This window comes from Patagioenas fasciata, chromosome 10, assembly GCF_037038585.1.
Source record: "Patagioenas fasciata isolate bPatFas1 chromosome 10, bPatFas1.hap1, whole genome shotgun sequence".
Lineage (NCBI taxonomy): Eukaryota > Metazoa > Chordata > Aves > Columbiformes > Columbidae > Patagioenas > Patagioenas fasciata.
The window spans coordinates 17,620,952-17,646,517 of record NC_092529.1 but is presented as its reverse complement, the minus strand read 5'-3'; the positions used below and the strand labels follow the sequence as shown (position 1 = coordinate 17,646,517).

Sequence of the window (25,566 nt, the reverse complement as noted above, 5' to 3'; positions counted from 1 at the left end):
GGTCCGTATTATTTCCTTTGCTCATATTCCCAAGGTGGGTTGCTTACGGTGCAACAGAAGACAGAATTTGACCAGCAAAGCCTACAAAGTTGTTTGGTTATCACTATTTTTTGTAAGTAACATGAGCAAGTACTTACAACAACCTTCAACTGGATTAGGTTGTCTGGTGCATTGATGGTGAGATAGAAGCAAATGTAATAGAGGATCTGAATTCTAAAATCACTGGGTGTATGACCCCCAAAAGAAAGGCGTATCTTATCTATCAACCGTCTGCGCCTCTGCCAAAAAACCCAAGAAGCCTCACCTAAGCGGTGCTTTGCTCATGCATTCATGCACACTTGCATTCATTATGACTGACCTGCCCTAGGAAAGTCCATTAAGTGGAACTCATTTCAAGCACAGATGGTCCTGAATAGCTTAATGTCTGCCTGGTGGCCAGAATAAGTGAATTCTTGATGGCCTTAGACTTCTGATCACATACATGCAGCCAAGGAGGAAATGAAAACATGTTTATCATTTTGATAAACAACATCTCTCATTGCTGCAGGATGCTCCATGTAACTCAGCAGAGTCAAATACTATTAAATTGTCATCACTGTCAAAGAGAGAACATATAAGTTTTGCTACCTGAGTCATAGTTAATGACTTCCACAATGTATAACGCGAATCAGCACTACTGTTTGCTTTTTATATGTTTGTTTACTGATAAATTCAGGCTTGGCTTGAATAGAGAGGTGAGTTATAATTTTGAAGTGCAAAATATGCTTTTATTATTACGTCTCAGCTAGAGATATAAAAAACAGAGATGACTAGAAGATTGCTTTTTGGCTTCTGCCAGGCATGCACTCAGACCCTATAGATGATTAGATATTTTAAATCACAGCCACCCAGAGTAGGTTCTTACTTATGATAAAATATTTTACTCTGCGGTGTGTAAACTCAGCGTGGCTTTATAACAGAAATAAACATGAAAACAGTTTCTAGAGCTTAGTGTCCTCCAATTAGAATTAAACCATTTGCAGGAGTTACAAACAGTTGTCCCTGTTTTACAGTAAGAATGATAGGTAATTTCTACAGTTTCATATTTTAAACCTATCCAGAGAAAAGACTCCTGAAAGGCTAGGAAATATGAGCAGAACCGTAACGCTACAGATAGTTGCCATCTTCAACAACTCAGAGTCCTTCCCAGCAGCCAGTTTCGTCCCTCTTGCTTCAATAGGCATCCCATTTCCTTCATGCAAAGTTCATTAGCTGTTCTTACTGTCACATGCTGGAATGTCTGGTGTGAAGAGGATATAACTCATGTTAGGACATTTTCGTTTACCTCAGAAGGTTCTTGAAGAAACAGCAAAGCTATTCCTAATTTGCAAGTTCCCATTTCATTTTTAATCTTTTTTTCCTGGTTTCTTGGGGCAGGAGATAATTTTTTTAAAAAAAAAGGCAGTATTTTTCTTACCAGGTGGATAAAACAACCACTTCATGAAATGTAACTGTCAACAAAAGATTCAGAAGACACTTACTTAGAGGATTTTAAGACTCTTCCCTCTCCTTTTAAGACCAATGGCAATTCCCCTATTGACTTGAAAGAGTTGGATGAGGTTGTTATTGTGGAAACAAAGCCAGAAGCTGCCTTAGCTCAATAGACCATAAACTTTCCCAAAAAAAGACACTTCTGTTCTTTGTGACAAGGATTTAAACTTTTGCTACACTCACAGCCTACTGGTCAATAATTCACATTTTTTCAGGACTCCCAGCACTGTAACATTTTGCCAAGTTTTCTTATAATCTAGAAGCACCACTGAGAAATAAATCAGATTCAGGAGCAGAAGTCCTCAGATTCTGGTATTACGCCATTTCTTTGTGCCCTCTCCTGCTCCCTCTCTCCCCCAAAAAAGAGAAAGTTGGGAAAAAAATGCAGAATGAAGAGATACTTCACATACACATCTGAACATGTTAAAATTTTTTCAGTGGAAAGTGAAGACTGGTTCATGTTCCTCTACCTGCTCTAACTTCTTCATTTGTACAGCTGAAATAGAGATTTAAGTTGAATGTGTATCCCTCCCCAATATATTTGTGGTATATGTATTTCCCTGACTAAAGTAATGAGGAGTATGTTTTTTCAGTTATGTATTTTCCTAGTAGCACTGTGGCTATTTGTATTTGTCTGAGTTCCACTATCTATCCCCATTTCATATATGGCTTTTAAAATGTCTAACATGTATATGCATGGTTGCTAAAATATATACCAGCGAAACATAAAGCATGCAATGCTCTCCAGTAGCCGTTCATGAGCCAAACATTCCTTAATGGAAAAATCTAATCCCACGTAACAAATTTTCCAGGAAAACTGGGTGTGTAACATGCATAACTTTCTCCATGTGAGATGGATTTTTTTGTCTGTGTCATAACTGGGAAGGGTCTTTTTATTGTTATTATTCTTATTAGTCGCATTACAGTTATAGTCCATGGAGATAAAAGTTCCAATTAATATACTTAACTGTCTAGTGGTAAAAAAAAAGTGTTTTTTCATTGCTGTAGTGTTTCATTATGTTTTGCCATTCCTACATAACTATACACTTTGAGTTAAATTCTTTATTACTGCAGCAACTTGAGCTTCCACATAACAATTAAAGGTGTTATAAAGCTCATACACCACAACCCATTATTTTGAACAGATAAATAAGCAAGACTATGTCATGTGGTTAGTAGTACTCATACAGCAAACTAATAGAGAAAATTAAGCATTTAGCTTATTCACAGATATTTACCACACAGTCTATGTAGTCTAAATTTAGAAATACTTAATACTGTGTACATTATCTTTATTGTTGAGGTTGCAATCAATAAAATCACAAATCTTTCTTCTCTTAGGGTATACCCATAAGATGAATTAAACCAATGAGAATCTTTTCACTGCTTTCAATATGATTTTGATGGGACAACAGGGAGTTTACCTGAAGAATTACTTCACAGAAAAATACAAGTATTTGGGGCTGAGTTGATTGTCACAATTCCTCTTACTTCTAAGAGACACTTAAAAGACCATTTGTCAGATGACGGGTTTCTGAATTGTTGCTCTTCCGTGGCACGTATTGGCTTTCAAAAAGCTTGTGTCAGCAGGCCAAATGCACCTGATAGCTAATACATCTAGCAGAATTTTTATCCTGGTGAGTTAAATATTTACTGCAGTGTTAGTCTTGTTTCATGCTTGCAAACTCATCAATGCTTAACACCATGACCAGGCAACCTAAGCCCATTTACCCTAATGGACGTTCACAGGCTTTCATCCACTGACTCACACGGGAAGGTCAATGGTTTTAAAATTTAATATTATAAAACATTACCACACTTTGTGGCACCCCTGTTCATTGGTAGTTGTGGTACCACTTAATACTGTGAGTACACCTGATAGCACACCACCATATGACTGTAACTATATACGTTCAAGGGAGATTCCTCCCTGACCATCTACCCCAGTGCCTGACTACAGAAATACCACATTTGTAGAATTACCAGGTAACAGGACTTACTCCTGGGCAGGGAGATGCTACTGAACTGACCAACCTCTTCCAAAATCCCTCTGTTCACAGACAGACATGGATCAGCATCTCTTATTCTGCTTACACTGCTTATTCTCCTGCCTGGCTGCAGGGTTACTGTAGTGTTCAAAAGCTCCCAAAGTTGTTTCAAAAAGCATGAAAGCCAAAGATAGGAATAGTGGTTTTTATGCTATAATAAAAGCAATGTACAGTTAGCATTTCATAGTGGCATAAAGTAATAATGCTTTTCTATAATAGCAAGCCTTCTTACACATCCTGCTCTTTAGTAGGCTGTGCACAATGTTTTGAACTAAGTTTAAACAAATCCTGCCAAATTTATGCTGCAATTTCATAAAGTAGCCAAATATCTGTGGGGAACAGACTGGTGCTGTTAAATACTCGGTGATTATGAGCTAAATAGAATCTGAACTGAGGAAGTGAGAAATTACTTGGGCAGTGCATTAGCCCACTGTGGTGTTTCATCTCCTTGCACTGCATTGCTGAGGTGAAGGGGAATAATACACTTGATGCTTCGTTTCTGTTCATAACATATGCCACAAACACCAAGTATTCATAAACCCTAAGCCACTGTCTGTCTGTCGATCACTCCTTTGTGTTCTCCACCTAATCAAACTATTGCAAGTGTTCATAAAGAACAATTAGGGAGAAGACTAATTAAACCTGGTGGTCTTGCACACAAAGGGAAGGTTTCCTGCCCTTAAAACTGCCAATTTGGTGAGTGGGGTAGCAAAGGTAAGTGCTGCTGGACCATCCTGTAATTTGAAGAGGCTGATTGTCAGTCTCTAAGGGCTGAATACTAGCATGGAATCAAATATTTGGAGAAAAAGCTTATTTCTAGATGGATTCCCTTAGTCCTTGTCCTTGTACAAGAGAATATTTGGAGGAAGAGGTCTCCAATATCGCAAGCATAAAATCAGCCAACAGTTGTTGCACATTTACTGCAGTGTGTTACCTACATTTCTTCAGGGCCAGATCATGACACAGTCATTTTTCAGGCCAAAAATTCTGCTGACATCAGAGAAGCTTCTAATATAAGATGGGCAAGCTATATCTACTGCACAGGGACGTTTATCTGCATTTCCTATTAAAACTGAAGTATAACAGCACCTGGCTTAGTCAGGAGCACACACAATGGGAGAAATAATGCTGTAATCCCACCTGTACAGACATACTGACAGGAGCATGGCTGGGTGCTTTGACTAGCCATTGCTGCTCTTCCTAATCAGAGTATCAATGTTCTCTTTTTCATTTTTTTCTTTCTTCTCTTTTTTTGCCAGAAGGAGGAACGTGTGAAGTTATAGCAGCACACAGATGCTGTAATAAGAATCGAATTGAAGAAAGATCACAAACAGTAAAATGTTCCTGTCTACCTGGGAAAGTGGCTGGGACTACAAGAAACAGACCTTCTTGTGTTGATGGCAAGTAGCTCCTCCTGTATATATGTCTCTGTTTGTGTACCATCCAGTAAATAGCTTTAAATCTATAGATTATCCGTAGGAACTTTGTTGTATTCTTTATTTAACAAAACAGAAAAGTCTATAACCAGAAGAATGCATTTACACCATATTGCCTGGTACTTTAGTGCGTTCATCTTTGCACACGGGTCACATTCAGATTTACTCACAAAAATGAGAGCAGAGCATTCAGTATGAGATAAGTATAACAAATTCTGTGGTAATATCAAGCTCTTAATAAATAACAGGACAACATTTTCTTTGAGTCACTTCACAGGGTCCCCCATTTGCCACATTAGTTTTAATTCATAAATATTTCAAATGACAGTGGTGATTCATTTTGATTTGATTAGCCATTTCAAAAGTCAGTGGCAAAAAAATTACAAGTAAATGAATCCTGATAAAAAAGATTAAAAGCTTAATCTTTGTCTTTTGAAATCACTGGTATTGTTTCTTGTCATGGGCATTTCTTTACTGAAGGAAAACCACCATGATATTTGTGTCTGGGTTTCATATCAGGTCTAGTTCCACAGGGTGTGTTTCTCTCTGGGGCTCCCCTGCCAGCACTTCAGGGTGAAACTACACAGTAATTGGGAAGAAAGCCATGGCTTGGAAGTCCTTAGCAAAATGTGCATCTCATAAGAAGACTGGAAGTGGCACTGATCCCGTTAGTTACCCTTCCCAAACAAGCCACTCCATGTTGTAAAATCCCTCTGTGCAACAGCTTTGTGAAACAGAATATCTCATAAAAATTCCCCACTGCTTTTTGTGGTAAATGTCTCATGCTATTGGTTCTACCACCCCACCCTTCAAAGAGCCAGTGAGTTCTGTCCTGGGCTCTCCTCATCCTTACTGTGGCTGGATGTCCAGGGGTGGTGACACAGCTGCATTTCTTGAAAGCACCCAACATTTCCTCTTTGAGTCCGTTGTTCAGAATTCAGCTTCCCTGTGACCAAGTGAGAGGGGGAAGATCTACAAGCAAACATTGGGAAAAATTGTTTCTTCTTGGCAACTTTCCTCAACGGCGTGCTGCAAAGGCACTGGCAAAGGAGCAGGGGCCAGCCCAGTTGTAGCCAAAAGTTAGACAGGAGTACTTGTGGATGTTGTGGACTATGTAGACAAAACTCAAAGGCTTGCACATTCTGCAATAAAAAGACGAGAGATTGGGTTTGCCTTGGAGGATGAGAACCTCATGTTACCTCAGCAAGTGTTTGTGGTGTGTACGTATCAGGTGCATTTATTAAAGATAGAAGGAAGATGTTTTATTATTATGCTTTCAAATTTTTACATTATAAGGCAGTAGTTCATAGCTTGTTACAGCGAGAATGTGATTCGGCTTCTGAACTGATGACTAAAAACAAGCTATGAATGCACCTGTGAATGATTATGCTTTAATCCACATTCTGTCATTCTGTTATTGCTTAATTATCCTGAAAAAAATTAGCCTTTATTTTCTGTTAAGCACACTCATAAAACTGTAGGTGAAACCTACAGATGGTCTTAACCAAAGATCAGCTGTAGAAGCCTTAAAGAATTGAATATTCTTCAGTAGGTCATGAAAAACAGAGACATTGTGTAGAAAGACACCATTAATTCAGATCTTATAATTCTCTTCAGAGAAGAGGAGCTCAAAGAATGATGTGCTAAGAAAAAAAAGTTGGGTGCAGGTGTGGACTGGAGCCTAATTGCTCTGTCAGGATTACAATAAAAAGAAATGTTATTGTCTGGAATTTTGAAAGGAGTAAGGATAAAACAATGGCCAATATGAAAGTGCAAAGTTAGTCCCATTGAAGTCACTGGTAAGACTCACAGTGACTTCAAAGCCAGCAAATGTGAACTACAGAGAAATGTCTTCTCTTTTCAAGTTTAGTTGTTGTAGTCAGCCCATAGCTTCTTTTGTAGATGTCTGGTGAATGGTTCAAAAGCCCAATACGCTCCTCGTAAAAATTAACAGAAGGGGAATTTTCTTTGCCCTTTGTTTTATCCCAGACTTTGCTTTGTGACTCCTCGTAAAACTTAACAGAAGGGGCATTTTCTATGGCCTTTGTTTTATAGCAGACTTGCTGTGTGACTTTTGGTACACTGACCTGTTTTAAGTCAAAACTTTGACCTATTTAGTGGTTCTGTTCTTGCTAAGGCAAACTCCCAAACTTCCCATAGGAGTCCCATTAATGTCAATACCTTAGCTCACACAAAGATTTGGGATTTGTTATTTCTTTTGTACATGAGGACATTTCAATAGGTCATCTGCAACTTTTTGCCTTCTTTACCTACCATACTGAAACAATTAAGACCATTTAATCTCACACTGGGTTTTATACTGCATACAATTTCAAGCAATAATCTATCATTAAGAAAGCTTGCTTGGAACCATTACTTAAAGTCTGTGGATGTTCAGGTACAGCAGTATACTCACAGCCAAACAGACTGATCACCTTTGAAAGGTGACAAGGGCTGGGAGATGCCACATTAGCAGTTTGACTCCCATCTGTGGTTGATGATTGCCTTGAGCCAGCTCCACCTGATGGCTGTTTAGTAATGCATATAAAACAAGCTGAACTTCAGCTCTGCTCTGTTTATATCATTGGCCAAACTGTGAGTTAATGGGATTGTAATCAAGCTTTTGGTGTTTCTCAGTCCAGTTTCATCAGAAAACACCTCATTGAGGCTGATGCTTTGACAATTTGAGTTCATGTTACAGAGGAGAGATTGCATTGCCTTCCACTCCTACCAGCCATTGCTCCAGGACACAACTGGGCTGCATGGAGAGGTAGATTTATTTTCTGTTTAAGAGAGAATACAATTATACGTAGGAGTTATCTTAACCTTTTTAATAAGTATCCAGGGTGATAAATAGTCCTTTTGTCCTCTTGCTCTGAGCTCTCATCATAGGCAGCACACCATCATTGTACATAGGATGCTCCTATGCAATCCTCCTCCTGAATGAGCTGAAATTCAGACTGAGAATGTGGGGGTTTTGTGCTGTGAAGGGCAGGATGTTACCATGTATTCCCAAGAATCGCTTCCTGCCGACTACAGCGAACTTTTTCTTTGGGGCCCCATCTTAAAAAAGTATAGTGAGGCCAGGCTGTGACAGCCTCTAAGTTATAAGTTATTCCTTGCTGCTCATTCAACAGACACTGTCCTAAAACCTGCCTCAATCACCAATGAATTATGTAGTAGCAACAGTGAGAGCAAAACAAAAGCCGAATCTTGTCATGAAACAGAGATGCCAGTTTCTGTTTCTTTACCTCTTCTGTTGCACATTTACTTTCATGATTCAAGGTCTTTTTTTTTTTTTTTGAAGGATGGTTTGAATGATCCCTTCACTCTGTACAATTTATCTTGCATGTCACTTGGCCATAGCACATACCACGGGCATCAGTCTGTTCAGCTCTCTGTCATGGTTGCTATTATTTTCTCCATTTCCCCTCATACCTCTCCAGAGCAAGTCTTAAATGGATTTACTTCATTTGTGTTACAGCAGCTTGAGAATGCCCCTTTATTTTGGGCAAAGAAGTGTTGAGCATGGCTGGGGAGTCCCCAGTCCTCTGCCTCCAGGAGATCTGTGCAGCTTGGAGTGTTCCTACCCTATGCTGCAGCAATGCTGTTGGACACACCAGGTATATCCACCATCTGAAGGTACCAGAGCAAGCCCCTGACCTACCGTCCTGCCCACACACTTCAGAGACGGCCAGGGTCAGCACAGGGCTTGAGTTTGCAGCTCAGACAGGCATGCAGACCCCCCTAGCTTCACACTTTGACAAACCTACTCTCTCGTTTTTGTGTTACTGCAGGCATGTCTTGTGCAACGTGCTGGCTATTTCTGCAAGGGTTTCTTAGCCATGCTTCTGAATTCACACCTTTCCTCTCCACAGTGCTCACAAACAGCTTGTCTTCCTTGTGTCAGAAGGCCATCAATTTTCCTCCTCCTGCAATAGGCTCTGTAGGCCTATGAGGGCACTCAGGTGTCAGCAGAAATAGCTGGGAATTACCCCATTGCTAGCTGACACATGGCTAGTACAATCTTTCCTGGGGGTTAAAGTTTCATTTCTTTGTCTTTATAAACTGAATTCTTCTTCTGGTACTGTGGTTATCCAAGAGGGATGTTCCCAGTGATGTCCTTTAGAGCAATGCCTCTTGCATCTTCTTGGTAGGGTCAGTGGACACATGACAATTGTCCTCTCAGGTGTCAAGCCCACACCCTTTAGAAAATCTATTTACCTCTGTGAATAAAGATCAGTTGGTGGCTGCAAACCTTTGTTTTGTTTAGGTTTTTTGTTTGTTTTCTTAATAAGTGAATTCCCCACAAAACTAAAAGAATCAACTAAAATGAAAAATTAAAAAGTCATATATTTCTCTCATTTTTAAATAGATACTTGGCTTTTTAAAGGCTTTTTTAACATTCCCAGCACATCTTTTACATTAAGTGGCACCAAGATTTCTTCTATTGTTCATGCAAACATGGAGATATTCTTAATCTTGTTCATTACTTCATCAGAGCTTTCTTTTCCTGCACCATCTTCCTTCTCATTATGGAAAACATTGAGGCTAGTGAAACCCTGATGAAAATATGTGGCTTTTAAACACCTTTTAAAATGCTGTTTGAATCTTTCCTAAATGTACTCAGCATATTCTCAAAATATTTAAATGTTACTGAGGGATTTACATTCACACTGCCTCCTGAAAAGCCATTTTGCTTTTAATTTTACAAGACACTTTCTTCAAACACATGGCTGCAGACTGCCCCAGGTTTGGTGGTTCTATCAGATCTTGGCATCATACAGGGTTTTATAACTTCAAAATAATTTTATTGTGACAGTATCAAATGTAAAGGTTATACCAGACCTTCATATTTGGGTCACTGGACTGTAATGTCCACCTCTCATGCTTCATTGACCTAATCAATCTTCATGCAAAATTGATGCCGCCCTTCTGAACAGGTTTTCTTCTGCCAAATGAGTGAAGCTGGCTGTGTGAGCTAGAGAGCAACAGTGAATTGATGAATACACTTATGTCATTTCAGTTTGGTTCTTTACGGCTTGTTTACACAACCTGCCGTTTTCTTTGGTTGCTTGCATTAGCAAAACAGTCTTGTGGCCACTTCATTTATTTTTTTTCTTTGTTTGGTTTTGTTGGTTTGGTTTGGTTTTTTTAAGTAGTTCGTTTTAGTACTCAGTATGCACAACATGAATGTTTGATTGGACATGGGAGTCACCACCTTTTCTACACTTTAGTTGAAAGCAGGGGAAAATGTTCCTATTTGGAAGTTTCTCATTCCCTGTAAGGACACACACTTTTGCTTTCTCCTGCACTGTGCAGCAGCTGCTCATGTTCCTTTCAGAATATCCGTAAATACATCACAAATAGCCTGTGTGAAGCAGGTAGGAGCAGAGGCCATGTGAGCCCATAGGGTTACTGAATAAATATTAACAGAAAAGCTCTGATAATATTTTCTCAGTTCTAATACTTCATATGATTGCTATAAAAATGTAATAGGAATAAAAGATACTTATAATTTTAATTCTGTCACTTTTATGCTGTGAATAATATGCTTTGTACCATATCATTTACAGTGATATTGAACCATTCTGTACAGTCAGTAGGTGGTTATGTCTCTGTGTTCTTCGAGGCCTTTGAATAATACATAATTTGTTCATCTATACTGAAGTTTACTGTGTTGTGGTTAATGATGCTCACAGACACACATTTTTTAATGCTTGAATTTTTTGTTGCCTTCTCTTCAGTCTTCCAGTCTTTTTAAAATTCTTTCAGAGGCAACCTCAATATTTCTTGCACAATTATCTGTGAAATTTGTTGGACCACAGAGTATGGAATAACAGAAAAGCACCTGCACTGGCTTTTGAAATCAGTCACAAAGGGACTTTCATGCAGGTTGTGCGTGTTGCCAGTGCTTTTAGGAAAAAAAGTGATTTTAACACTGGTCAGAACCAAAGTAGAGAAAGGAAGATGCTACTAAAATGCTGTCCAGTACCTCTTCTTCTAAATTATTCCTTTAAGAAAGGCCTCTGGAGAGATCTGAGATGATCTGATTCCATGTTGTCTGCAACAGAGTATTTGAAGCATTAGCTCTCAGGCAGCAGGACTAGTGTTTTAACTCTCCATGGTCTGCTGTTGTCCAATTTATACCAGTCATGCATCAGGGAAAAGGGAAATCACTCAGTGATAGAGAAAAATAAAATTAAATTAATCCAGTATTTCCCTTTCTCCCAGATTAGCTTTGGATCACATCCAGTTTCAATCAATTCCATGATATATAAAATATTAACATGCATGTGCATACCTCAGATTTCTATTAGTTTGAGGATTAGCCAGCACTAGCCACCATGTGGCCTTGTGAATTTACATCAGACTTCATCAGGACAGCATTAACAAATTAAACACAAGTCTTGATGACCATTGGGACCACTGTTAATGCCTCTCTGGCCCTGCACCTCACAACTCTCCAGTCATGCTGCTGGGTGATTAGTACAGCACATCCTTATTTTTCCATGTGCAACAGTGGGAGCAGAAAGATGGCAGCATTAATTAGCACTTGTTCCCTTTGCTGGTGCTTGCCCTCCTTTCTCTCACATAGGACCTGCAAATGAAAAGCTCATACCTGCTATGTCACTCCTTGGGCAGACAGTAAATGCAGCCACGCTATTGGCAGGAGGTAATTTGTTTTATTTTTTGAATTATGGATAAGACGCCTACTGTAGAGTAAGCATTCATAATTCAGGAGCACTGTGTTCCTGCAGTTAGAGGTGCAGCACATCCCCTCGCAGGTCCCTGAGCTGGTGCTCAGCCCATGCATCCTCCCACAGACCCCCTGCTACCCCAGCTTGCACTGGCTAAGAGAAATACACCGAAAAATACACGGGACATACAGAAACTTCCTGGCTCTCCTCGGCGTGAGTGCAGGATTGGAGCCCTGTAGAATGAAATGAAAGACTCCTATTGACTTGAGGTCAGGTGCTTAGTAAATGCCTTGTTAGATAGAATCCTGTATCTATCAGCTCTTACATCAAGAGAAAACAGTTCACAGTCACAAAGCCAATAGTTTTCTATTTATCTAATATGTACTTTAGGTGGTATCACCAGAAAGCTTTCTTTTTTTTTTCCACTCTGTGAAAATACTTTCAATCAATTCTTATTTCTTGAAGAAAGGGGGGGAAGATGTTTTTGAAATCCAAGGAGTCAGCTTCTCATCCCTCTAGCTGTGCTTCGGCCTAGATAAGAAGAGATCTCAGGGTCCCATATTATTAATGCACTGTCTATATGAATAACGAGCAGGCTTGGTGAATTATTCCACACTCCTGGGAAAATCTATAGCCCTGTCCTTCTGTAGCACCATGGGAACTGAGGAAGAGACTTGTATTTTTTTGATTAGGTGAATTCAGATTACTTCATTTCTAAGGAGGAAAAAAATGTATCCGTTCCATACTAACACCCATTTAGTAAGCTCAAAAAATACTCACAGCATATCACGTACACTATTAAAAAAGGGGAGAGAGAGAGAAGCCTAACTGTGCACTGAAATATTTTCTGACTTTGCATTCGACCAGAGACACATCTTCTTGAAACGTCCTTGTGGCCACCCTGAAATTGCATCCAGATCCTGAGAGGTGCTGACTTCAGGAGGAGCAAAAGCAAAGCTGGCAGTGATGATGCAGAATAATTAGTTCATTTACCAGGGCACAGGAGCGCTCATTACCAGTTTGCCTTCTAATCTGCAGGGCAGAGGCTGAATGGAGCAGAGGGGAGGGATGTGCCTGACCCTGCCAGTGGTGGGTGAGCTTTTGTGTCAGAGCACAGTTCCCAAACCCAAACCATCATTGAGCAACCTGCAGAGAGGCCATGCTTCTCCCTGAGAAAATATATGTACAAACGTATATATTTGTGTGTACGCACATATGTATATCTGTGCACATACTGTAAAGCCATCCTGCCATGGGCGGTACATCAAAGCAGCTGATGATGATAAGATGTGTACCAATGTTTCCAGTGATTAAGGAAACAGGGGAGGTTATTCAAGGGTCAAATTTGCAGCCAACCTGAGCCGAAGTCCACAGCAAGGGCTTCCGAGTTAGGCACTTCCCCATCTCTCAGCAAGGGCTGCATCGTTTGTGCCGCATGTGAACATCCACCAGGCATTAGGGAGAAGCAGACAGATGATGATGTCTTTCTGGTGTGAAGATGGTGCAGCTAATGAGATCGTCTGACTGTGGGTTTATGTGAGTACATCTTCATCTCAGCTATAATTTGTCTCCCTACCTATGCCTTATATTTCTTTCTTTTCCAATTGATATTGAGGTTTCCTGCGTAGCAAAGCTCCCACCCTTTTTAATATCAAGCCCATAAACCAGCTGACTAATCCACCCCTGATGAAGTGCAGAGGGCTCACTTAAATCCCAATTTACACAGGAAAAAAAAAAAAAAAAAAACATTTTCTTTTTCTACTTAAGAGGAGAAAAAAGCCATAAGTTATGGCACTATCTCGATCTGCGTGAGGGGTGGTCATTTTTCCCAGCTCCAGCTGACAGGTTTCAGTGCTGACACAGAAGGAGCAGAGCCCTCGCAGCCAACAAAGGTGCACGAGCAGCAGCCTTATGGTAAAATTACAGAATGGCACGGCCGCATAGCAGTGTAAAGACACACAGGAACATATAATTACTTCACCTCCATACAGAGGAAAGTAACCTTTCTCTAAAATACTTGCAATAAGCACGCCAGAGGCTAAATGGAAAAACAGTAGGAATTTTCTCCTCTTATAGGTAACATCAGGTGTTAATTATAGGACTGGAATGAGCCTGGTAAGGGGTTTTGGAGGCAGGGAGCACAGGCACTGAGGACAGCCGGCCACACCGGTGTGCCAGGCACTGCAGGGAAAAAGAAACACAAGCTGGGTGAAAAAAAAGAGCCTAAAGTAGATTCCCTCACAGGGGTGAAGCCATGAGCAGGGCCATACAGGTGAGCCCTGTGAGTTCAGGTAACATAAGGGTCAGACATGCTGACCAGTCAAGCACAGAAAACAGCCAGGAGAAAGGCTCTTCGCAAAGACCTCTTGTAAATCTACCATGGTGAGCCCAGATTACCCCAGAAGAGGGGCAGCAGCCTCCTGGCACCTATCTGCAAATCTAGAGGTGGCAGATGGGGGGGTGGGGGGGAACTTCAGCAATGCTGAGGGAGGCTCTGCTCACAAGAAGTGGGCATCCAGCAGTGCTGAGGGAGAGATTTCCAAATGTCAGGAACTAGATGGGAAAAGCCTGTCCAAGAGGAGATCACAATGCTGGGGTGAGCAGCACCATGTCAGAGCCGAAAAGCTTTGCTTGGTGGGAAACATGGAAGTAGCTCAGAAGAGTAAGATCTGGATATCTAGAAGGATCTAGTTTGTAAGGTCCTTGATTTATTTGTATCCGTCACAGCCACTGCAAGGTGTGGAGTCTGCTCTGTAGCTGCCCTGTGTTGCAGCAGCAAGAGCCTTGTTACCATTTACTACATGTGCATGGAGTGATGTCACCAGGTGATACAGAATGTGAGATGTCTCAGGAATAAAAGGTTTAAACCTTTGAACCATGTCTTTAAACAAAAGACTGGGTTTATCTGTGTCATCTGCAACAAAGCACAAGTGCATGGTCTAAGTACAGTATTCCAAACGCATTCAGAAAGCAGTTTGACATCCAGAGACAGATTTTCAGCTGGCGTGAACTGGCTCTCGAAATCCAGAGAGACCTGCTAGTTTGTGCCAAATGAGGATATAGTTTGTTGAGTTTAGGAAAATACGCAGAGTGGCAACTGCCTATTAATCCTTGCTTATGACAGTCTTTAGGGAACATATAGGACCAGCATTTATCTAATCAGTGGCCAGGAGGAGCTTAACGAAATGTTGAGGTCAAGTTAGCATCTGTGTTGTATCCCCTTACACCAAATCTTTGCAGTAATTCAGATGATAATCTATCTCTGCCAGGAAGGACCAGATTACTAAATAGCTAATTCTACCTAAAGTCATGACACACATCTTTTCTGCATCAGATGCTGTATTTTCAGTGCAGCAGGGCTGTGAAATGCTGCTTGTCTACAGGTGTCTCTAATATAGTATAGAAAATACGTGATTAGAGTATTGCAGAGCTGTAAGTCTTTTTTTCTTTTCTTTCAAAGCTACCTTCTATCCACAAACATGGAGCTAGTTCACAAGGCTTGAATGTGGTTTGTAGGATTAGGATTTGAACACAAAAGAAGTAGATGGTTAAGTAAAAATGGAAAATTCTGCTACATAGTGTACTCTCTTTAAATTAAAAGTCGAGAACCTGAAGTTATTACACACTGAAATTTTAAAGAAACAATGACCAAATCTTTGTAAGAAGAATATGCTTCGTTAATCCTTTTATTGGTGCAGTGAGTTCAAATAAGAGTCATTAATTTAGCACTAGGATTGTCTGTTGTGTTGAACTACATGAATTAATCTGGCAACTGCAACTAGAGGCGGACAAGTCAACAAGTGTTCAATTGATTTCGGAGAATTGATTATCCATAAAATTGATCACAGACATGTTTCCAGTTCCTCCTCTCAGAATACAGCCCGGTAGCTGTAGGGCCCAAGGCCCTCAGCAGTTTGTCAGCCCGTAGTCCGTTCTGGGTGATTTTCATGCATTAACATTGCAGAATTGCCTTACATTTAGGAATCAAGTAAGTACATTCCAAGCAGGGGATTTATTTCAAATCTTAGACTTTGAGCCGAGGAAGTGTGCCATTCAGCATTGTACATTGCCTGCAGATTTTGGAACAGATCTCTATATGTAGGTGTCAGAAAGGAGTTTACTAATCCAGTATCTCAAAGAAAGCATTATTGCTCTTTGGGAGTTAATTGTTTCCATAGACCATTCGGTTTACCACAATAACTGCTCAAGGTTAAGCAAGCACAAATGCTGATGTAGTATGGCAAAATGCAATAATATTCAAAAAGTGCTGCCTTTCCCTTTTGAAACTATCATGCAAAAGACAGCAATGTGGAAAAGAGCTATGCTTTACAATTTAAATATTCTGCCCTATGTCATTAGTACATAAAACCTGTTCTGCAGGCAGATGGATTGGTTTTAATATGTGATCTTGTGTAATCATTTCTTTTTGATTACAATTCCTAGGCAGCAAGCATACAACAGTTTTCAAGATATGTACATGGTCAGAACTCACGAACAGCAAGGTGAAACATCAGCAGAAACCATCACTCAGAAATGAAATTGAGAAGCAGATGAGACTGTCCTAACTGAGGACAATGGCAAATCTCTCATTAACTCAAATGAGAGTAGAAAACATATCTCTCTATTGGTTTTAATACTACAAAAAGCTCTCTCCTTTTTCTTCAGACCCCTCTCTGAAATACCAACAAATGCAGTTGTATGTAATATAGTTATGCAAATATCAAATGAACTCTATTTCCTTTTGAAATTTCCTCCTCTTGAAAATTGCTAACTAGATGAACACATTTTAAAACCAGAGCACCTGTAGTCGTTGTTAAATAAATCTGGGGGAAAAAAAAAGAAATTAAAAAAAATAATAAGAAATAATAATAAGAAATAATAATAATAAAAAACCCACACACAAACAAAACAGAAAAAGCTTATTAGTGTAATGAACACTTGTATCCTATTAGTGAGATCGTTATTCCAGGACTCAAATACCTCTTGCTCTGAGCAGGATGGGGTAGAGGAGTGTGATCACTGCTTTGAAACACAGAACACAGGAATGAAGCAATAAAGGACAGAATCTGTACAGTTTTTGACAGGTTGTGTTTTCTCTGGGGTTCAGCTCAGCAGCAAAGGCCCAGCCTCATTGTTGCGCTGGTGCTATTCATTCCTCATGTTTGTGTGTTGTGATGAATTTGGTTCATTCGAATGTCAGGTGGGAAATCAGGCAAGGAATTTGTGGCAGAGCTGGAGAAGCTTCTCTATATCGCAGTGATGGGTCCTTTCCCAGGATGGATGTGCAGTTCTGGCCACTCGGCTTCAAAAAAGGAGGTGAATTAACTTGGGAGCCCAGGTGTGGAAAAAGCCTTTGGCTGCTCAGGACAACAGGCAGCCTCTATTGAGAGGGAAGACCTGTAGGGCAGCAAAGGGAAGGCTGAAGGAGCATGAATCTGGTGTCACATCAGTGTGCGCACCAGGAATGGAAAAATGGCTGAGAAAGCAGTGGAGGATTTAATCGATATAAACTCCCCATCATTAAATGTAGGTTGGAATTAGAAGAATAGTACTAACTGTTAGAGGAGGTTGGCAACAGTTTCACAGTAGGGATGCCAGCTAGTTTTGTAGACTTCCAATGTCTTTCGCCATACCAAAAGACAAAGAAATTAGTATTGTTTGAGAAAATAACACTGCAGCATACTGGTGAACAATAGAGGTACTGCAGACTGAAAAGTCAAGAAAAAGCTGCAGAAAAGACTCATAAGAATTTATTCGTGTGTTAGAGACACAACCAACTTCATATATGCTTTGTCTTTAATATAGCAAGAATTGATTCAATCTGACCATCCCTTCCCCCCAAAAAAAACAACCAACCAACAAAACAAAAAAAATGCGCACCAAACTTATAACAAACAAATCACATTAGTTTTCAGGCAGCTGCATTTCATACCAACTAAAGGGTGAAGTCTGGGGGGCTGCGTGATGGTTTTTGAAATGCAATTTTTGAAAGCAAAAATGTTTTGTCAATGTTGTGAATTTTTTAATTAAAAAAGGAAGGAAAAAATTGCCATGCAGATATACCAAAAAGTTTCATCCCATTTTGAAGTCCTTAGTTACAGTTTGACTTTATTTGATATAATAATTTTTATTGTTTGGTTGGCCAATATTGATATATCTTTTTTATCCATTTATTTGCAATAAAACACTGATAAATCAGTTTTAGAAGTGGAACCAATTAATTCACCATTGTAAGTATTGATTTAGATTTTTTTTAATCTATTCTATTTGTTGGGGATGGCAGTGCTGGACTTCCCTGGATGAGCAACAACTGAGGGAGTATTGCAGAATACATTTCTACTACTCCTCTGAAACAGTGCTTTTAAGTTCTGAGTGATCATTGTGAAATTAGCATTTGCAAACATAAATTAAGTAAATTACAGTGTTGCTACCTGGCTTGCATTGTTAAAATGACCTCTGGTGTCCCACAAGTGAGGATTCTAGCAAAACTTATCAGTTCGAGTCTGAAGATTTCCCAGCTGAGTTTGCTGACTAACACACAGCAGGATGGAATCTGTGATCAGAGGTGATGATTGCAATGGATGCGGTCTAAATGTATTGTGTATAGCCAGGTTTGATATATAAAATGAATGGGAGAGGTTTTGAAATTCCTAAAATTCAAATGTAATTACATACCACCCAGATATGTGTTTTACTGTTTACTGGCACTGAAAACCTTTCAAAGGCTGATGCAATTTTTTAATAAAAGGAATAAATTGACAGACCAGATTAGAAGCTTACACTCCAAATATGGCAACCCTTATGCAAAGACTTTTAGTGAAAACTCCTGCAAGTGAGCACTGTATTGAATTGGTATATTTCTGAAATAATCTGGAATACTCATTTGTAACAAGCTTTGGGTTAGACCCTCTCCATGTGAACCACTTTAATTTAAAACTCATTATTTATGGTAAGCATAGCCACACTGTTCATACATTTTGCATATTCAATTTTCAAGCCAAAATATAGGAGCTGCACTAGTTTCAGTGCTCCCAGCAGGTAATCAACCTCCTGCAATATCAAACCTTATGTCACCAGCAGTAATAGGCTGAAATAGTCAGAGCCTCACAAGGACTGTGCCTGCCCAGTTCCCATTAAAATTAATGGAGACTGGGCATCCATTCCCCCTAGGCAGGTTTGAAAATATCAGCCAAAATGTAGTTGTAAGTATTAACCTTTAGGAAGTTAGTGTTGGCAGCTTCCCACTGCTCTGTACTAGTTTCCAAAATCAGTAGTTCTGATTACGCATGAGTCCCACAGGAGAGAGAACCTCCAGCTCTGGTTTGCTGGGACCTTGTCATTAGGGGTGACCGGTCCGCAGCTGCCAGTGGGGAGCAGCTGTGGGCAATTCACATCTTCAGCCGGTTTCGGCTGAGCAGATCGTGAGTAGTCAGAAGGAAAATCATGAGGCTGTTCTGCCACTTGCACCAGGAGCAGCCTGAACCAAACGTGACTTTTTTTTTTCTTTTTCCTGGTCTTCAGAGGCGTGGAAGCCAGTCCCGTATAAAGGTCAGTAGAGGCAGCGTGAAAAGGATACCTTGACTCTGAACATGATGCAACAGGGAACTCTGGGGCAGAAATTCCAAAAATATTACCACCTAACTGTTAAAATAAACAATTTTAGTATAGAAAAAAAACACCCATGAATGCTTTTATATATTAAAACCTGTAAGTAACTTCTGTCCTGCTGATTTAACTTTCATTAATTAGGGTCTTTTCCCTGTCTATATTTGTAAAGAAAAATAGTCTGGCATTTGAAAAGGGGATTAGAATCATTTATTATTGGATTACTATCAAACCAATAGAAATAACAATAGAAATTAATGTTTTTAAACAACCTCCAGGTCTCAGGTCTAATCTGTACAGATGATGACCGGTGAGGAAGTAGTGTTACAGGAATAAATCTGAAGGATTTCAACCTAGCTAATAAACTCTCAGTAGTGAATGCCTGGCACGTTAGCACAGTAGCCAGAGAACAAACTGTCTCCTTTTGATTTTTTTTTTACCAAATAGTTCTAAAATAACCAAAATGTAATCAGCACACTAAGCTACCAGATTTTTCATGGACACAAAATACATTCCTAAATCAAATTAATTGCTAGCCATAAAGTATTTGCTAGGCTCTGCTTTATGCAGTGTGCAATAAGAAGCAAATATAACACACAGGTCTTTATTACTGACTGCTACTAAAAATGCAAAGCAGTAAATACACTCTTTCAATTTCGACAGTGCATTATTAGTAGAAATCCTGTAAGGATCACCTGGATCCTAAGGACCTGTTACACTGCATCTTCACCACCATTGTGAGTGCCAGCTCTGGGTTTTGTGGTGGATACTTATGCCATTATAGGAAGTGCTAATTGCATTTTGCTGAATTTTGCTGCATTTTTATTCTGATGTTCTTACTTTTTTTATTTCCCTTCCTAAATTAGGCTATCTAGTAGTCATGGAACCAGAGGAAATGTGTAGCCGGGAACATCAGCAGTGCTGGTAGATCTCAGAATAAGCAAAAGGGCCAGTTGGAGCCCTACCTGGCTCTGCTGAGTCCACAGGTTTTGAGCAGAATTGTGGGCAGGCCTTACTGCAGTATCCCTGTGCTTGGGGTATGGATCGTGCATTTGTTCTGCTAGCTTTTCCTGAAATATTAGGTCTTCCTAAATGTAGCTTTCTGTAGAATACGAATCAGCTACGTTAGTGTAGCATCCTCCTTGCACAAAATCTTTTGGTAATGTCTGCCCTTGTATTTGCTCACTTCATGGCACACTAGGATATGTTAAAGAATGTAGAGCCTGCTATTTCCTACCACATTTTTCAGGTAAAAATGACAGGTGCCTGGATTTGTTACATAATTATTTGTGTTTGTTTTTTCACTAAGAAAACAACACCGCAGGTGTTGAGAGGTTCTTGCCAGGAATTTTGCAGAGACCAAGGGGGCTGCACTAGCACTCCGAAGTCTAGCAAGGAACCGCAGTCTGCTAGTCTGTGCTGCAAAACAAGGCAGGCATCCAGCAAGGGCAGGAGCACAGGCTTTGTGTAGTGAATAAAAGGAAAATTGGGCTATGGGAAACACAAGAGTGAAGAGAGGTTACACTGCAGAGTGGGAGCAGGTTTTCTGTGTTAGGTGTTACTGGATACAGTAAATAACCTCAGACATTTGGAATTTTTTAATTTCTTAGAAATCTGAAAGAGTGTGCAGTAACTAGATAGACTAAAGATGTATACTGTTCAGAGCACTGTTAATGAATCTGTGAAGGATGAGATAAAAACAAATAGCATGGAGGGCAGAGAGAGAGAAGACCCACAGGGTCCGCTTCTACACTCAGTCTGGGGAAACCCTAAGGTAAAAAGGCATATTCCTACAGCCTGTTTTCCATTCCCATCCCAACATGCTCTTCCTTCCAATTTCTCTTTAATGTCAAAGTGAATGAAAATGTTTCACAGTGATTAATGGTGTACTGGCTACGCAGTGAATGCTGGTAGGGATACAGCCGATCAGTGGGGAGGATATTTTCAGAAAACCTCATCAGATTTTGTTTTGACTTTATGCTGACATGTTGAATTTTGGCAAAAAAGTGATGGAATTCAGACAGTTACATGGGCATGCATGGGTACACATAGGCACACATGGAGAAAGACTCACTTGATGATTCTGCTCCTGGAAGGAGATACCTCTGCAGAGAAATGCTCCATTGCTTGACACTTGCTGAACTGCTCATCACTGTTTGCACCTGGATTGTTCTCTTCAGGGATTATATCTGCAGGATAGGGCTGAAGGAACATCCCTGTGGTCCCCAAGACCACTCAAAGTCATGTGGCACTGTGGGACCCAGGAGCAACTGCAAGGCAGGTTGATGGGAGATGGAGGCTCACCTGCTCCTCACCCCACATCGGTGCATCTCCTCACCTGCCACCTCTGAGAATAAAAGGAGGTAACAAATGCTGCCGCATCCCTCTTTTTTTTAGGAAATTGTCTTAGTTATTTTGAAAGTGCTTGCGAAGTTTTTGGGGAGAGCCCCCCCAAAAAAATGCATCCTGGTGCAAATCGACTCAGAACTTCTAGGTTTTGATAGAGCTCATTATATATAAATTTATACTGTATTTATTCACCTAGAGACCTTAATTATTATGTACAAAAAAGAACAACTGCAGCACAATATTACTTCACTACTATTGATCTTCGATTTCGCACTTCAATTTTGCCCTCTAGATTAAGGGTGGGTTTTTTGTACTGCTGTGTATGTGATTTGTGTAAACTTGCATGAGATTTCAATTTCCAGAGGGTTCTGTGAAGCTGAGGTTGTAGCTTATCCAATATTTTACTAAGTCCAAGCTCTGTGTTGTAAAAGTCAATTTAATTTTCAGCTGTTGTTTTCACCACTAAAGTGAATAATCAAATTTTTAATCATTTTACATGTTATTTTTTAATTTTATGTATTTTTTGCTTAAAATTTAGTTCTTTGTCATTATTATAATTCTAGTGGAAGGGGCTCTGGAGGAACCAAGCCTTGCTGGAGTAGATTGTTATCCAGTGTAATGTATTGATTAGGTCAGGCAGTAAATTAACAGGAGCAGAACACCATTAAATTCTGAACTTAATTGCCTTCTACTCTTAATTTCTATTGGATATAATCAATAGGTGCCAGAGGAAAGTTAAAAGAGTTATTTAGCAAGCCACTATTTCCTGCAGCATAGCGGAAAACTACTGTTTCATCCGCTAGTTGATGCAAATAATTTGCAGTTCAGATGTGGCCGCTTAAGCATTTTATCAAAGACTCACTTTTAGTTCTGTCTTGATTAATCTTCACCCTTTCAAGAAAGAAATGTGATTTAGTGACATAATCTGTTTTGGTTTAGCTGCCCCTTCGGTCTTCACACTTTCGCTGGTGTTGCAGCAATGACGCTTCCCTCCAGGATCTCTCCAGCCTGTATTCCTGTCTCTAGCCATGCACACACAGACTTTCTTTCGGGGAATATTCTCAAGCCTGTATCTTTTAATATCATTTCCTTTTCCAATGAATGCAATGTTACAGCCAATGGAAATGAAGACCACAGCCTTGGTCTTGACTTTTCTTCTTGGTTCTTCTTGTTTGGGCAAGTTGCTCGTCTGATTTTCCTTTCCAGCAAAACACTAACATAATCAATCGCCTTCACCAAGGTCTAGTGTCAAGCTGATGTGTTGTACTCACTTCTAGGACTCCCTGTGCTGATGATACACCTTGTTCTGTTCTCCAGCCTGCTATTCAGTCTGTTACTCCTTGTGTCTCACATTTCCCTCTACATTAATATTTTAGATACTTTTTTTACTTGCTGTTGAATTTACGTGTTGCTTATCTTGTTGTAATCTAAAACTAGTTCCTTATAAATCAATATCTCAGTGCTATTATTATTTTTACAGCTCTTTGAACATTCTTTCCATTACCTAGTCTTTTTGCTAATAAAATGCTGCAAAGGAAACACCATGCTTCAGGTGGCTCCTTGCCAAAGCTGTATGCCCAGTATCGCTGCCCTGCGGCATCACGGGGACATTAAAAAGCCATTGAATGAAGAATAGACATCTGATGCAAATTAGGGGATTATTGCAAACTTTGGTGGGCCTTGGAAGCTGTATTACTGAAGCAGCACACAGAATAAAACAGGCCAAGGTAATCATACCTCATATTTTACGGTAGTGTCAGTTCTGTGCCAGTGGTGCTATTCCATATTTATAACTTTATACTGGCATAAGGCAATTCACATTCAAGCTAATGGGAGTTTTCCAGGAGTGTTGATTCGGGTTCTTGATGAGAAATGAGTATAGCCCCTTTTGCACATCTTTACAGCAGAAATAGCGGTTAGAGAAGAGTCTACTTGAGATTTTATGAAGTGGTGCATAATGATGCACCAAATGGACAGACCTTCGTAGAAATCTCATTTTCTAAGAGAGCTGACCTATACTCTTTCTGAAAACCAAATATCTTCAGGGAGTGGCAAGTTACCCACCTCAAAATAGAGTCAACACATCTAGCGAGACTTGCTCTGAAATCTTGACCTACATCTGTCCACAGTTCTCTCCATTTTGAAATGCAGATGTGGTATTTTATTGTAAGCACATTTGATTTGATTATATTCAGGTCCAGTATATTAAAAAAAAACATTGCTTGCCATCTACGCAAATTCAAAAACCGCCAAATCATCAAAAGAGCTGAGTATGAATTTGCCTCTTTGACAATTATTCCTTGTCAGATTATTTTGGTGAACAGGGAATTAATCACAGGGGAGAAGAAAAAATAAAGCCTCTTGACAGTTACAAGGAATTAACTCTACCTACAATAATATATTTTCCAGAGGAAGTTTGGAGGGCAGAATTTGACAGTGCTGAAGCTGTACCATGTATAGTGGCATGCCGTGACAACCATTAGCATGAACTTAACATTTACAGAGGGAAAACTTGTTGGTTTGTGTTATTGACTTGCATGAATTGTGCAAGACTTGCAATCCCAGCTCCCAGGAGAGGCTGAAATTATCTTGTTCTGGTCATTCTACCAGTGCCCACAACATCACTGGTCCTCATGTTATGAACTGGCGGATGGAAAGGTTGGTGTTGTGTCTGTGGTATATTTAGGGAACTGAATCACAAAACCCAGGTGCCCACAGAAGCCTATAGCCAAAAAAAAAAATTGGAAATGGGGCTAATTGAGTATCTCTGACCAGAGTGGTGTCAACAATTATAATAACATTCCCCTTTTCCCATGGAGAAGAGCTTCTCCTTGTGTTTCATGCTTCTGCCAAGAAAAGGATAAAAGGAGATTTTTCTCTGTGTCACTGGGGAGAATCCCCTTTTCATCCAAATGAATTATTCTGTCTCCAAGGCGCCAGATTAATCTGTCTATGATATCCCTTGTGTATTGTTTCTAGACTAACACATATATGTGTTTCTTCTTTCACGATCAAGTGGTACAAATGAATGCTAGCTCACATGGCAGCCTTTCGCTGCCACCCACTGCCATGCAAAACTCTACAGGAGCAGTTCAGCCCTGCTGAAGAAGAGAAGTGCAAATATACTGCTTGCTAAGCAAAGATTTGCTGGGCATTGGGGTAAAGTGTCACCCTTGAATTGGCTTATAAGAAGCCTCTGGAGGAGATGCTTTAAGCATCTGACATAGTTCCCTGGAGGAGCAGCAAAAAGAGGCAGCTGAGATGATGGTTTGGTGCTGTGCCTGATCCTCTCTTGAAACTTCTCCAGCTGCTTCTGAGCCTCTCAAAAGGGAAGCAGCTGCCTGCACCACACAGCAGCCTAGTCCAGTGCAGACTTCTACATGAGATAGACATTTGCGACTCTCACCAACTGTTTCAGAATGAGATGTGGATAATAAGACAACTTTTATGTTAAGGTTGATGCCGAGTACCGTTTGGCTCAGTTAAAGCACCTTCTCTGGCTTGCCGACATCATAAAAACCTTATGAACTACAGATTATTACATTATAGCTATACACACCAGGAAAGGCGGGCAAGGTAGGAAGTGTCATAGATACACATGAATTAGGATTAAATGGAGCAAACTAATTCTCAATCAGATCTAGTCACTACTAAAATGAAGAAGATAGAAAGAGACAGAATCAAAATTAGTGAGATAACAGATTGCATTTCTAGTTTGGAAGAAGTCCTACATTATGAAATGCTGGTGGATTTATTGTTCAATTCTACTCTTATTTGTCATGCACGTTGTAAAGTGTATTTGCAGTCATCACTGTCTTAGCTGAATCAGGGCAGTAAGTTTTTGTTTTTCTTAGAGTACTTTATGTTTTATAGCTTAGAGCCTTGGCAGAAGTCCAT

The 25,566-nt window shown here is 40.0% G+C and overlaps 1 protein-coding gene across 2 annotated transcripts in view; it reads left to right on the top strand.

Moving 5' to 3' along the window:
• The window catches only part of TAFA1 (TAFA chemokine like family member 1), a 222,870-nt gene that overhangs the window by 169,862 nt on the left and 27,442 nt on the right, over nucleotides 1–25,566 (top strand). For both annotated transcript variants that reach the window (XM_065845759.2, XM_071813249.1), the window contains exon 3: nucleotides 4,838–4,978. In XM_065845759.2, the coding sequence (XP_065701831.1) occupies nucleotides 4,838–4,978 (141 nt within the window). The remainder of the gene's footprint in view (nucleotides 1–4,837; nucleotides 4,979–25,566) is intronic.